The sequence below is a fragment of the Zeus faber genome (assembly GCF_960531495.2).
Source record: "Zeus faber genome assembly, chromosome: 18".
NCBI classification, from domain to species: Eukaryota; Metazoa; Chordata; class Actinopteri; order Zeiformes; family Zeidae; genus Zeus; species Zeus faber.
The window spans coordinates 1,291,026-1,306,486 of record NC_137210.1 but is presented as its reverse complement, the minus strand read 5'-3'; the positions used below and the strand labels follow the sequence as shown (position 1 = coordinate 1,306,486).

The following is a 15,461-nucleotide window of genomic DNA, read 5'->3' as shown; positions in this document are numbered from 1 at the left end:
CTTAACTTTCACACAACGCTTTGTTTACCAGTTAAGATCTACAGGCTAAAATGTAATAAAATAGATCTAAATGTAAAACATAAACTCTTTGCCTGCCTATCACATCCTTTTGGCAATGCACGGTCAGCCAAAGTGCAACACCTGTATGGCCTTGGACCCTGGGGGCCTAAGAGATTGTGCCGGGCTGTCCGAGGTGTGGAAAACGAATGTCCCCTTGTTTTGGGCGAAGGTCAGACCGCTGCATCATTAGCTTGACGATTTCAAACAGAGTGTCAGGGGGAGAAGGGTGAGTGACGATTTTTGACTCAAGGACGTGCGTGTATGAGAGGTTAATGACAGAGGAAGCCTTGGCACGCCATTGGATAGAGTTACTCATCACATTTACAGATCGCCTCTCCTGAGAGTGGCTTGCTGTTTGTTTGAATCTACTGTATGTGTGGGAGTGTTTCAGACTGTGCATGCTGGGATTCCGCAGGGCTCAGCAAGGTGGAACAATGTATTGACACGATAATATGAAATAAAACATTTAATTTATATGTACAGTATATTCAATCACTGCTTTAAATTCAAAATCAGAACTGAGGTTCATGACATTTGACTATATGGTAATATAGAGTACGATATACAGACCAGTCTCTCCAGACAGACCAAAGTCTAGTCCAAAAGTCTCATTGGTCACGTCTCTTACAAAATAGTCACATGATTTTTCAGCTGAAAAGCACATGTGAAGCTCATGTGTAGCACATGTGAAAACCCTGTATAGCACATGTGAATCCATGGTGCACTGTAAAACCTTAACCCTCATGTGATACACAGAAATTTTGGTTAGTTCTTTTTCATGGGATACACATGTGGTAGACATTGGTTTCTCAGGTGCCTTTGTATATAATTCACATGTATTAATACATGCAATTTGTTCCCAAAACACATATTGTCACATGTATTTCACATGTGATGGCATGTGGTGCAAATGTGAAACATCACATGTTTTTCACATGTGTTTTTCACATGTGAATTAGTACAACTCTTGTCAGGGGTAAAACTCCCCTCAAATAATTGTAACTTTGCGTCTTCTAATCATCATAATTTAAGACTACAAAACGTGTGTATCGCGTTACATTGTTATGACAATGCCTCAATTTCACAACGGGGCAATAATGCAGCATTATTGTGCGTGTGCCCAAGCCTAGTGACCTCATCACCGAACCGACCTCATCGCAGCTCCATTTATCACACAGTGTGTGAAAGATGCAAAGGCATTCAGCGCTTCAAGGCAAAACCCTTCAAGTGGCTCAGCTTGTGTTGCCTTGCTAAAATCGATATTCTCTGTGACAGCCGGTTGGCGGACATCTTTCACTATTTCTCCACCTTTGTTTCCTGTGCTGTGTGCGTTGGGGTGAGGTGGCGGTCCCCGATGCTTAGGCTCTTGTGGCGTTACCGACAGCTAGGCGGGACGCAAGATGTTTTGCAACATGCTGGGGCATGACGTGAAGACTTTTGAGAGATTGGTGACAATGGAGGGCAAGAAAGGAAGAGGACAGAGGAAAAGATCGCTCAGGGTCAAATGTTTCATCACTAAATTATTTAAATTGATGATTCAAGGCACCATCCATGTGAGCATGTCTCTTTCTTTTTCACAAAGCAAAGGCTACTGTTTGTGACTGACTGTCTGTGCTTTCCTAAACACTGAATGGAACTCTGAGTTACAGAATAGCATCATGATGTAGTGGCTGAGAAAATAGAAAAGGTCATTGGAGGTTTGCTGGATTTTGGATTTACCCTGCTCCTCCTGGTAGTAAAGTGTCTTTGAGCAAGACACTGAGTGCCATACTGCACTCGATGAGCAGGTAAGTGTCTTGCATGGGTGCCTCTGCCATTGGTGTATGAATGTGTGATTGTGAGGCAGACTTATATAGTGTCTAGTGCAGACCTGGGCATTGTACGGCCCGCGGGCCAGATCCGGCCCGTGGGCGTCCCTGTCCGGCCCGCGTGAGGTCAATCGTAAATAAGAACATAAATGAAAAAGTATTTATGTTGTGCAATACAACTGTGTTGCTTTTATTTTGAAAAGCGTGACGTTTTTTCTTTTTTTTACGTAAGGGCGCGCATGCATGGGTGAACAGCTACAAATGATGCTGGCCAGCTCGCCCTCAAAATGTCAGCTCATGCCAAAAAAAAATAAAGATTGATACTGAATGCTGCGTTTTCAACAAGACATGGAGTGCTAAATATTTATTTACAAAAGTCAAAGGTAAAGGCATGTGCTAGTTTTAGTTTGTGGTACACAGGTCGCTGTGTTCAAGGATTACAATTTGAATCGCCACTACCTGACCAAACACGAGGAGAAATACAACAACTTGTCTGATCAAGAGCGCGCAAGGCAGTCGGATGCTTTGCGGGCTAAGCTGCAAAACCAACAAGGACTTTTTACTAAACTTTGCACATCCAGAGATGCAGCTGTCAAGACAAGTTATGTCATATCCCACAAAATTGCTAGAAAAAGTAAACCGTTTTCTGACGGAGCGTTTATTAAGGAGTGTTTGTTGGACTCTGCAGCACTAATATGCCTGGAGAAAAGGGGAGCATTTGAGAACGTGCCCCTCTCCCGACGAAATCTGGATCTTCAGCTGAAGAACAGAGCGGTCAACTTTGACTATTTTTTCCTGGCTTTGGATAAGCGCTGCGATGTACGTGACACTGCCCAGCTACTCATCTTCTTACGTGGGATAACTACAGACTTCAAAATCACGGAGGAGCTGGCAGCCATACAGTCAATGAAAGGGACAACAACTGGGAGTGAATTTGTTCATGGAGGTAAATGCATGTTTGGACAAGTTGGGACTGAAATGGGACAAGCTGGCAGGTGTGACAAGGGATGGTTGTCCAAATCTGACGGGGAAAAATGTTGGACTTTTGAAAAGAATGCAGGATAAAGTGACAGAAATGAACCCTGAGCAGATATTGACATTTTTGCATTGTATTATACATCAGGAAGTGTTGTGTAAGTCAGTGTTAAAAATGAACCATGTTGTTGATGTTGTCGTCACTAAAACAGTTAACTTCATCAGCGCAAGAGCATTGAATCACAGTTTGTTGCACTTTTGGAGGAAAATGAGACTGAACATTGTGACATAAGTTACCACACGGCTATCAGGTGGCTAAGCCTGGGCAAAGTGCTGAAAAGTGTCTAGGACCTGAGAGAGTTTTGTGTAAAGAAAGGAAATGCTATCCCATAGCTTTCAGATGCAGACTGGATGGCAGACCTTGGTTTTGCTGTAGATGTGACTGCACTAATGAATGAACTAAATGTCGAACTGCAATGCAAGGGCCTTTTTGTGCATGAAATGTACAGCGCAGTGAAGATTTCATGAGAAAGTTGCGGCTTCTTTCAAGTCAAATGGAGGACAACATTCTCACCCACTTGCCAACACTGAAAGAAGCCACACCATCAGCTGATCACCTCCACAGGTACTCATCCATGTTAGAAGCACTACATGGTGAGTTTTCAAGGCGATTTCAAGACTTTAAAGCAGTTGAGAGTGTCATGCACATGGTTTCTTCTCCCTTCACCTGCAGTGTGGATAATGCACCCAGTAATGTTCAGATGGAACTCATTGACCTGCGAATAACACATTTCTGGCAGAGCACTATAGATCAGTCTCACTGCTTGATTTTTACTCTTCCTTCAAAGTGGAGAACTTTCCACATATGACGAGGCATGCTCAGAAGATTCTAGTCCTCTTTGGATCTACCTACGTATGTGAACAGACATTCTCACTGATGAAGTTCAACAAATCCAGATACAGATCCTCACTGATGGTCACCTCTCAGCTGTCCTTCCCATATCCACCTCAGGCATTCAGCCAGATTTCAATGCACTTGATCAAGCCCAAGACAGACTGTATTTTTCCCACTGAAGAAGTAAAATGAACTGAAAAACATTTAAAGCACTTATTGCTTTTTGTATCAAGTTTACCAATTGCTTATCTTTAACATACTGCAAAACACTTTTTCAGTATTTGTGAAGATTAACATGTTAAAAATACAATGAAACACTGATGTAATGATTGTTTTTGTTTTTACTGTTTATTTCTTCTATAGGAGTATTTTCCTAATTAACTTACACCACAATTTCATATATTTATTTAAATATTTACAGAATATCCTTATTCTGCTTTTTACAATGGGAGAAAATTTATATTGAGCAGAATTAAGTTCAAGTTATTGTTGGTTTGGCCCTCCAACACAGCTCAGGTTTCTCATGTGGCCCCTTGTAAAAAATAATTGCCCACCTCTGGTCTAGTGTATAGTGTCCTCTGGACTAGACTGCTAAATAAGGTCACATACCGATGCATTCTCACTGATGTTATACCACAGTGCCCTTCTGTTGTGTAACGTACTGTAAATCTCATCAGATTTGTTTCTCTTCTGTCAAAACCAGCTTGTCATCCCGGCTTCTACAAGGCATTTACGGGAAACATCAAGTGCTCCAAGTGCCCTCCACACAGTTTCAGCTACGGAGAGGGGGCAACTATCTGCCGCTGCGAGAAGAGCTTTTTCAGGGCAGTGAATGACCCGCCCATGATGGCGTGCACACGTGAGTATATTTTTACGAACTTCCATCCCCTCACCCAAGCCTTGCTTTCAGACATTTGCACTGCTCGACTCCTCTTCAGTAGTTGATTTAACAAGCTTAGAGGGCTTCCCTTCGGACAGCGATGGCATAAAATAATCACTCTCTTGCTAAAGTCACTTTGTTTCTTTTTAAGTGTTTAACCTCTTTGACATTGACATCTTAGTGGACATCCACATATACAGGAGGTCCTTTCCCACCAAAGATTTAACTCACCTATATGACTTTTTGTCCTATCTGTTTTCTTAATGTAGAAGGGAAGGCTGGCAGCATATATAAAGACGAACAGGTTAATTGACCACTCAGTACAGAAAGCAGCAATTGTAGCAGTCTTTTCTGGGTACTTGGATCACACAAGTGTGATTTAACTCCAAATTCAAGCAACCAAGATGAACAATCTCCATGGAGTAGTATGTTTGGACTTTGCTAACATCTTTGGCTCCATGTCACATCAGGTATAAGGCATCACACGTCATGGCAGTATTTGGAGATAGTGATAATGGAAGGTTGCCCTATTTCACCCATAGCTTTCACTATGCTAATGGAAGTGATAATTTGGTCATCTTAGTGGGTTGTTGTTAGAGAGAGATTAAAGGGTGTATGTCCAGTAATGTATTTGGCACTGAAATTCTGGTGGGCAGCTTGCTGATTAATAGGGGTGTCATGATTTTCCAAATCCACGATTCAATTTGACTTTTGACTTTTTTTTCAAGCACGGACGGCGATGCCATCTCTCGAGTCTTGATTTGTAAAGAAAAACACTTGTTTCTCAATAAGTAACTTTTATTTGAATAATAATAATATAGCTTTATCAAAACTCGGCTTTAGAATAATAAACAATAAGTTACTTATTACACTACTTTGAAGTTACTCGGAAAAAAATAAGCGCACAAAAACGGAAGCTATTTTGCCAGAGGGGAACGCTGTTAGTAAGGCAAATTACTACCTGCAGCTCTGTAGCGCCGATCAGAGCGATCTTCTCTACAAACAAAGCAAATAAAAACTCTAGATGTATTTAATTGTATCCATTTCCTGCTGCTCCGCTGTGGAGCATATCACAGATCACTCCTGGAAAAATCCAGCCGGCGTTCTCACAGCCTGGTCGCAAATGCCCCATGGCCCAGCATGATTCACGAGCCAGTGGTTGGGAACCTCTGCACTAGAGGAGATTCCGTCGGTGATGGTCGGGTTTATTTCCCACTTTCATCGCTATATCTGTGGAATGCAACACACCGTAACCGGCAATATCTCTCTCTAATGTGTGTTCACTGTAATAATATTAATAATAAAACTTTATTTGTATAGCACATTTCATACAAGGATTGCAGCGCAAAGTGCTTCACATCAGTAGTTTAAAAACAATAGGCAAGTGGCAAGTGCAGTTATTATGGAAGACAGTTAGAAATATAAAAAGTAAAAAAACAATAAAAACAATAAGAGCAATAATCAACATCGTATCCAATCTTGGTGTTCTGATAGGTTACTTTGAGTTTTCATCTAGTTGCACATCAGACATGAACATACTAATTTATCATATTTGATCCTAGTGTTTTAATAGGTTACTTTTGGTTATCATGATCTGGTTTCATACACAAACATATTAATTTGCATCATATCAGAGCCTAGTGCTTTGATAGGTTTTTTCATTTACCATGATTTTCATTACACAACATACAGGAGGAGTCAGGGGAGAAAGATTAATGATTAAGAAAATACATTTAAAGTTTAGTAGTATTAAAAGTATTAAAAGTGCACATCGGAGTGTCAGATCATAGTACAAGGATTGGGTAGTTAGTGAAATGCTTTGGTGAAGAGATATGTTTTAAGCTGCCTTTTGAATATATCCAATGTGTTTGCTTCTCTGATATTTGTGGGTAGTGTATTCCATAGTTTTGGGGCATATTTAACAAAGGCTGCATCACCAATCAATTTTTTACTGCTTCTGCTTCTTGAACGCTCATTTTGAATCGTAATCGTCACTCCCCGACTGATAAAGGCGTATCACCTTTGTTTTTTCTTGCAGCATCATCTCACACAAGTGTTTTGTCTTCCAATATAAAGTCTAATTAATTACAGATTTGGTTCGAGACAATTTTAATTCAACATTGATGTTGAAAGAAATTAAACAAACACAGTGATTTAATAAAGCAGTATAAACTATGTTTCCTCATAGGAGGTCCATATATCAGTTCAGCCAGTATGTACAACAGACAAACACATAATGGAGTAAAGGTTTTACTCAGTAACCCAAGCCAAATTAACCAGAGAACAGAACTTCATGCATTGGGTAGGCTGTGGACACAGAGGGTGCTGCATAGTGACAGAGATAGTAATCAATAAACAATAATTAATAATTAAATGTGTTTACACACTCAACCCCAGCCATCACCAAACGCAGACTCAACATTTATGTTGGCAAAGCAATACAGCCTTAACACTATGGCCCAAGGACCACCAGTCAGAAGATGTAAAGGACAGATAAAATACTTTATAAAAATGTAATACTTTCTCATACATGAAAAAAAAAAGGTCAGGATTGGCGTGGCCAAAACAGCAAACAAATCAGTGCTGAACAAAAGCTCTACCTTACCAGAGTAAATACGGCGCAGACAATAATACAGGCAGCTTGCCTTGTTAACTAACAGAAACTGACGAAAAAAAGGGTGATGCAAAAGAAAATGCTATCCACCAAAATAAATGCCATACCACCAAATCTTCCGACACATAGATTATCATCTACAATAATATTTACAACTCCAATACTATGGAATGAGAGCAGAGAGCAAACTGCTGCCAGCTCTCCTCTTAAATCCTCCAACGACAGCCATACTCTAAGCCGACAGCCAATCAGCAGCCAGATCCCATCTGCCACCATTCGCAAACCTGCAAGAAATTATCCAGGTTAAATGTTATTATCAATGTTCACAGGTTTAGTGGTACTCTGAGGGTGCCAGACATGTATAAGGAGGGGGGTGGTCCTGGGATCCCAGAATTCCTCAGGTACTCTAACATAGGGACATGTGTGAAGTTGTTGTAATTATCAGCACAAGGAATTTAGCTCCTGTATATTCTTGTATATTGCGGGAACCAAAAATGATTCTTTGGAGTGCCAAACAAGACACCAAAAAAGACGCCATAAATTCCAGGGAATGAATTATACATCTTTGTTCAGTCATCTCATCTTGGCTGATGATTCAAAGACTGTCATTACGACTTCATATTTGCATTAAATTACAATTTAATCAGACCAATTCCCGTTTAATTAAAAAGCCATTTCGCGGTCATTTCCGCCTCCGCGCTTGAGAGCTTTCAAGAGGGAAGAGTGTGTTTGTCTTAAGTGGCAGGACTGAGCCAAGTCAGTGTGGAGCGCCATGAAACCCTTTCACGAATTTTGAGATTCAGAAATATTTTGGGCCTTGGCAACTGCTCTTCTCACCACTTAACATTACATTTTGACAATGAAAATAAATGCTCATGTCATCCAAAGTTGAAAGCTGAACCAGCAATTAAAAAAAAAAAACTAGAGAAGCGAAAAACTATTTGAGCTCGTCACAAGAAAAGATAAATAAATTATCAAGCACATATACAGTATGGATTCACTTTCTGTTAATTTTGCAGACATCTCATCCATATACATGTATTTTGGCAACAAAACACATTGTTTAGGGGTCAGCATGTATATCTAGCCCATTTGTCTTTGAAAGCCTATAAAACATGTTTACATGAGGGCGTTAATAGGGAAACTCCCTATTAATAGCAAGGTTGCAGAGGGAATCAATGAGGCTAGCTCCTGTGAAATGAAGGAAATATGTAATCTTCTAGCACAGGGGTGGGCAAACTACGGCCTGTGGGCAATATCCGGCCCACAGCGTTGTTAAATCCGGCCTGCAAGGCATTTGCATTAACAACAGTCCTATAATATATTCAAATTTGTAGTATTCATTTCACTGTTATTTTCCTGTAATACTTAATGGTACCACCAGATAGCGGGCCTTCTCTGATGTCAAGTCACTCTTCTTCACTTTACCAGATCTTCATGTATGCGTCACCCATAACAAACAAACAAAAAAAGCATAAAATTGACAGTGAGTATTGGGTTTTCGACAAAGATTGCAAAATATTTTTTACTGAATTACAATCAAAGGCTGTGTTTCTGATTGGCTCATATTTGGAGTTAATGGGGAAAGCCGATGATATTCTTGAGCTGAAAGACGCACACTGGCTTTGTGATTTGGCGTTTGCTGTGGACATACTGGCACACATGAATGAGCTGAACGTGAAGCTACAAGGGAAAGATCAGTTTGTATACGACATGCATTCAAACGTTAAAGCCTTCAAGGTAAAATAGACTTTGTTCTCTAAAGAAATGACAAACCAATCATTTGCGTATTTCCCCACACTAGCGCCGCTGAAAAAAGCCCCCCAACATGCAAGCAAATACAGTAAATCACTGGACGACCTGCACGGAAAATTCTGCCGTCGATTCTCTGATTTAGAAAAGTTTGAGACGTCACTTCAGCTGGTGTCATATCCCCTGTCATTGGATTATGAGGCAGCACCGCAGGAATTACAGTTGGAGCTGATTGATCTCCGGTCTGACCCTGTCCTAAAGGAGAAGTTCAACTCCGTCAAACTGGATACGTTTCATGCTTCAACTGAATGAGACAAAGTTTTTAAACATCTAACAGTTGCCACAGAAGATACTGGTGTTATTTGGCTCTACCTATGTGTGTGAACAGATGTTCAGTGTGATGAACATAAACATTTACATTTACATTTCGTCATTTAGCAGACGCTTTTATCCAACGACTTACAAGGGAGAATAACATTCAAGCTACATTGCAACAGTAACATGTTTCATTCAGGGGAAACAATTTTCCCATTTGTTTATATATATATACATGGTTTTTTGTTTTTTCAGTATTATATTGTGTTCGAGAGGTTACAAAGATTCACATCCTCATCGTGGAGGGCTTTCTGCTTTACATCTACGGACCTTTGATCGACGTACTGAACCAACACTATTTTATTTCCATCCCATATGAAGAATGCAAAAAGAGGAGGTGCTCAAGGAACTACACTGTGCCAGACCCGCCCGGTCTGTTTGACGGTCACGTCTGGCCCATGTACGTCAAACACAAGAACATCCCATCCCATTGTTAGTGTAACAATAAATAAATACTGCTAAGTAGTGCTTAGTAATTGTAAGTTAGGAGAGGAGGTGCTCTCTGAAGAGCTGGGTCTTCAAGTGCTTCTTAAAGACAGAGAGGGAGGCTCCGGCTCTGGTGGTTTTTGGCAGCTCGCTCCACCAACGTGGAACTACCAATGGGAATAGCCTGGATTGCCGTGGTTGTGCAGCCGGCAGAGCCAGGCGACGCTCATTTGACGAACGCAGCATCTGGGGGGTAACATGTGCTCTTACAAGAGCATTTAAGTAAGCAGGAGCATTCCCAACAATTACTCTGTAGACAAGCATCAGAGACTTGAACTTGATGGTAACCAGTGGAGCTCGATAAGCTGCAGTGGCTTCACCGCACAAGCCGTCAAGCCTGTTAAGAGAGTGTTGCAGTAGTCGAGGCGGGAAATCACCAAGGTTTGCACCAGCAGTTGAGTGGCATATTGGGTCAGGTACGGCCTGACTTTTCGGATGTTGAATAGTGCGAAGCGAGAGACGGCGGCAACATGGTCCGAGAATGTCAGTTGGTCATCGATAATGACACCTAGATTCCCTACAGCCTTGGTAGGAGCAAGAGATAAAGAGTCAATTTTGATATCAATGTTGTGATAAATACCTTGTTTGGCCCGGGAAGACCAACAGTTCCATTTTTGCCAGGTTTAGTTGAAGATGGTAATCCTTCATCCACGTGGATAACGTCAGCGAGGTAATCCGAGATCCGTGTCGAGACAGTGGGGTCATCAGGCAGGAAAGACAGATAAAGTTGAGTATCATCCGCATAGCAGTGATATGAAAAACCATCCGAGTGGATGATCGGGCCCAGCGAGGTGGTGTATATGGCAAAGAGGAGAGGTCCCAGCACAGAGCCTTGGCCTTGCCATGTCACACTGAAGAACGCCCAGTGAGGTAAGATTCGAACCAGGAAAGTGCACTGCCAGAGATGCCCATACTTGAGAGTATGGACAGGAGAATGCTGTGATTGACAGTGTCAAAAGCAGCTGATAAGTCTAACAGAATGAGAACCGAGGATTGGGCAGCAGCTCTAGCAGTTTTTAAGGCCTCCGTCACAGACAACAGGGCTGTTTCAGTGGAGTGTCCGCTTTTGAAGCCAGATTGAAGTGGATCAAGAAGGTTGTTTCTTGACAGGAATTCTGTAACCTGTCTAGAGACCGCCCTCTCAATCATTTTGGAAAGGAATGGGAGGAGAGAGACCAGCCGATAGTTTTCCACTCGAGTGGGATCGAGTGAAGGTTGTTTGAGCAGTGGTGCTACCCTCGACACTTTGAAAGCAGAGGGGAATGTGCCAGAAGTGAGTGACGAATTAATCAAATGTGTGATTGCCGCGGTGACAGTCGGTGATATGGCTTGAAGGAGGTTAGATGGGATCGGATCTCGTGGATAGGTAGTAGGACGGCTACATGTTAGTAGTTTAGATACCTCACTCTCAGCGAGAGCGGTAAAACCAGGGAACAATGAGCCTTGAGCCGGAGTAGACAGGTTGTGAGTCAGTTGTTTGGAGAATTGGCTGCTGATAGCTGTCACTTTGTCAGTAAAAAAGGAGGCAAAGCTATCAGGAGTGAGGTTGGTAGCTTGAGGAGGTGGTAGAGGGTAGAGCAGAGACATAAAGGTGAAGAATAACTTACCTGTGTCCGTAGCACCGTTGATCCTGTTGTTGAAGAAAGCCTTCTCAGTAGCAGTGATGCTGGAAGAGAAGGAGGACAGCAGTGTCTGGGAGCTTGCAAGATCTTCAGTCGCTTTGGATTTGTGCCATTTCCTCTCGGCTGCTCTGAGGTCAGTGCGCGATGTCCGGAGGGTGTCACTCAGCCACGTGTGCGACTGGGTTGATCGAGCAGGTCTGGTGGATAGTGGACACAGGCTCTCCAGACATGAGCTCTAGGTAGAGCAGAGAGAATCTGTGGCATCGTTAACCTGTAGAGGGGAGAAAGTGCTGTGAGGCGGAAGAGAAGAGGAGAGCACAGAGGAGTAGTGGGTGGGAGACAGGTTGCGGAGATTGCGGCGGATGGAAACCATGGGTGGGGAGGTAGAGGGTTGTTCTGCAAGCTGAACATTGAAGCGGATGAAGAAGTGAGAGGGGTGAAGAGATGGAGAGGGGTGACCATTAGGTTGTCTGTGGTGCAGCTCTGAGCAAGAATGAGATCAAGCTTGTGAGTCGGTGGAGTCAGGACCTGTCTTAGGTCGAATGAGCAAACCAAAGACAAGAAGTCAACCGAGCTCGCACTGTCCAAGTGGATGTTCATGTCACCGAGGACAAGCATAGGACACTCATGCTCAGGAATTGATGACAGCAGGGTGTCAAGCTCGTGTAGGAAGTCACCTAGTTGTCCTGGTGGACGGTAGATGACGACCACATAGGCTTTTACCGGAGTAGTCACCATGATATTCAAAGGAGAAAAAGTTGTTTAAAGGCGGCAGTGGATTAAATTTCCATGTGTTGGAAAATAGCAGGGCAGTCCCACCACCACGGCCAGATGGTCGGGAGGTGTGGGAGAATGATTAGTTTGTGGAAAGCGCAGCCGGGGTTGCACTATTTTCAGGTTTAATCCACGTCTCAGTGAGAGCAAGGAGCTCCAAGGAGAGATGGTTAGCATAACCAGAAATAAAGTCGGCCCCGTTAACTGCAGATCGACAGTTCCACAAGCCAACAGAGAAGGACGTCTTTGCAGATGATGTTTGCTGCACAGACCTGAGGTGACCCAGATTGCATCGGCGTTTGTTATAAAGAGGCTTTCTCGTTTCTCGAGAAACAAAACACACAACAGAGCCCAGCTTAGTGATCAACACCTGACCACTGTCCTACGAATTTCCACAATGAAAATGGCACCAGATTTTGATGCGCTGGCAAAAAAGGGCGACCAGCCCTTTCATTTAATCCATCAATGGTGAGTTGTTGTATTTTTTATTTAAAAATGAATTTATTGATTAAAAAATGGGATAAGAAGAAATAGATTTCACATATATTTCACGTCATCTACTAATGGTCTGGCCCGCTGGTAAATTTTAAAAACTAAATGTGGCCCTCGAGCCAAAAGGTTTGCCCACCCCTGTTCTAGCATCGCAAAAGTGCTGCTGCATAAGCAGTAATGTTTATAAGCAATAACAATTTGATGTTTGTTGTTTTAAATACTACCAACTGCATTTAAAACTATATTTCACTATATCCATCTACTAAAGTGATTATCAGCTTTTTTTTTTCTACAGTCGGCATGATTTCCTTTCAGGTAACACTACTGTCTTCCAATTATTTGTGTAAAACAAATGTATGAACAGGTATAAATGACATGTTCACAAATCGGAAAAATCTTATGAACAAAAACAGATGTTTTGGCTTGCTGAATGACTTGTTGGATATTTTTCAACCCAGGCCTTATTTAAATGTTGGTTCCCATCATTTTTAAGTGTTCACAGCACAACCACACTGAACACTCCACTATTGAGAAACCACTCAATCATGTTTATGTTCAATCATGGGTTTTTTTTAGGCAAGTCAAGGTGCCGTGGTGGAAAGGGATGGACAGAGAGTGACAGAGAGATGAAGAGAAAGTGTGAGAGAGAGAGAGAGAGAGAGAGAGAGAGAGTGAGTGGAGGGAGGGCACTGATACCAATCTCCTCAGGGAAGAAAATGGGAGCTGATTGATGGTAGCAGGGTGGCTCTGTGGGTGGGTGTGGGGGACGGAAGGGGTCGCATTCTCTCCTAAGGGGAGAACAGAGGAGGAGATTGATATAAAGGCGTGAAAGAGAGAGAGAAGGTGAGAGAGAGAGAGAGAGAGAGAGAGAGAGAGAGAGAATGGGCATCCACTGACAGAAGCGGAGGAGAGCTGCGAGACAATGACATTTTGACGAGGAAGAAAAAATGAGAGAGAGAGGCAAGGGAAGAAGACAGAAGAGGGGTAGGGAGGAGAAAGAAAGTAAGCCGGAGAGACGAGGAGGAGGAGGTGAAGGGCTTGTGGAAAGAGGAAGTGTGTAGTAATGTCCAGGAAAACAGTGATCTTGGCAGAAAAGGGATTTTCACATCCCATAGGCATCTTACCACCACCCTGCTGACAGCTGGCTCCCTTGCATGCACACACACACACACACACACATACACACACACACACACACACACACCCACACACACACACACACACATTTATATGCATAATGTACAAAAATATCTAGACTCTTCAAACAGAAAGAGTGTTTACAGTGTGGTGCTACTATAAGTATACGACAATGAAAGCAAAATAGAATGTTTTGTGTTTTTTTGTGTGTCAATTGTTGTCGTACTACAAAACTGAATATCAAAAAAGATTAAAAATAAAAACAATTTACAACAACAAATACACCGTGTTCCAAATTATTATACAAATTATATTTTTCTCAGATTTTCCTAAATAGTCGACGCAAATTACAGTCATCATAATTTTTAAGTCATCCACCGTCAGGACATAATTTGAATGTTATTGAACAAACCTCCCAATGATAACAGTAGTTTTTTCAAAAATAAAAAACTCAAAATGCACTGTTCCAAATTATAATGCACAACAGAGTTTCAAAACATTTTATAGGTTGTAAAAAACTGAAAATGGTCATTTGTTGAATTTGCAGCATTAGGAGGTCATATTTACTGAAATCAAAAGCTATTTCAATCAAAAACATCTTAACAGGCCAAGTTACATGTTAACATAGGAGCCTTCTTTGGTATCACCTTCACAATTCTTGCATACATTGAACTTGTGAGTTTTTGGAGAGTTTCTGCTTGAATTTCTTTGCAGGATGTCAGAAGATGTCAGAATAGCCTCCTAGAGCTGCTGTTTTGATGTGAACTGCCTCCAACCCTCATAGATCTTTTGCTTGAGGATGCTCCAAAGGTGCTCAATAGGGTTGAGGTCAGGGGAGGATGGGGGCCACACCATGAGTTTCTCTAATTTTATGCCCATAGCAGCCAATGACACAGAGGTATTCTTTGCATCATGAGATGGTGCGTTGTCATGCATGAAGATGATTTTGCGGTTCTTCTTTTTGTACCATGGAAGAAACTCTATATACTTTGCCGAGGTCATTTTCACACCTTCAGGGACCCTAAAGGGGCCTACCGGCTCTCTCCCCATGATTCCGGCCCAAAACACGACACTTATCAGGAAACAAGACTATTTGAGAATTAGTCTTCATGTATTTCTGGGTCCACTGCAACCGTTTTTGCTTGTGAGCATTGGTTAGGGGTGGCCCAATTTATTTTTTTAAATAAAAAATTAATTGAAATTAAATGAATTAAAGGTTTATGCACAACTGCAAGCCTCTGGAGGATCCTTTACCTTGAGGTTCACGGGACTCCAGAGGCACCAGCAGCTTCAAATACCTGTTTGCTGCTTTGTAATGGCATTTTAGCAGCTGCTCTCTTAATCCGATGAATTTGTCTGGCAAAAACCTTCCTCATTATGCCTTCATCTGCACGAACCCGTCTGTGCTCTGAATCAGCCACAAATCTCTTCACAGTACAGGATCACGCTTAAGTTTTTGTGAAATATCTAATGTTTTCATACCTTATCCAAGGCATTGCACTATTTGACGCTTTTCGACAGCAGAGAGATCCTTTTTCTTTCCCACATTGCTTGAAACCTGTGGCCTGCTTAATAATGTGGAACGTCCTCC

At 42.1% G+C, this 15,461-nt stretch overlaps 1 protein-coding gene across 1 annotated transcript in view; it reads left to right on the top strand.

Annotated features, from left to right (window-relative positions):
• The window catches only part of epha6 (eph receptor A6), a gene marked incomplete at both ends in the record, with an annotated part of 290,917 nt that overhangs the window by 124,097 nt on the left and 151,359 nt on the right, over positions 1-15,461 (top strand). Inside the window, one exon of the mRNA XM_080019501.1 lies at positions 4,442-4,597. Within this exon, the coding sequence (XP_079875627.1) occupies positions 4,442-4,597 (156 nt within the window). The remainder of the gene's footprint in view (positions 1-4,441; positions 4,598-15,461) is intronic.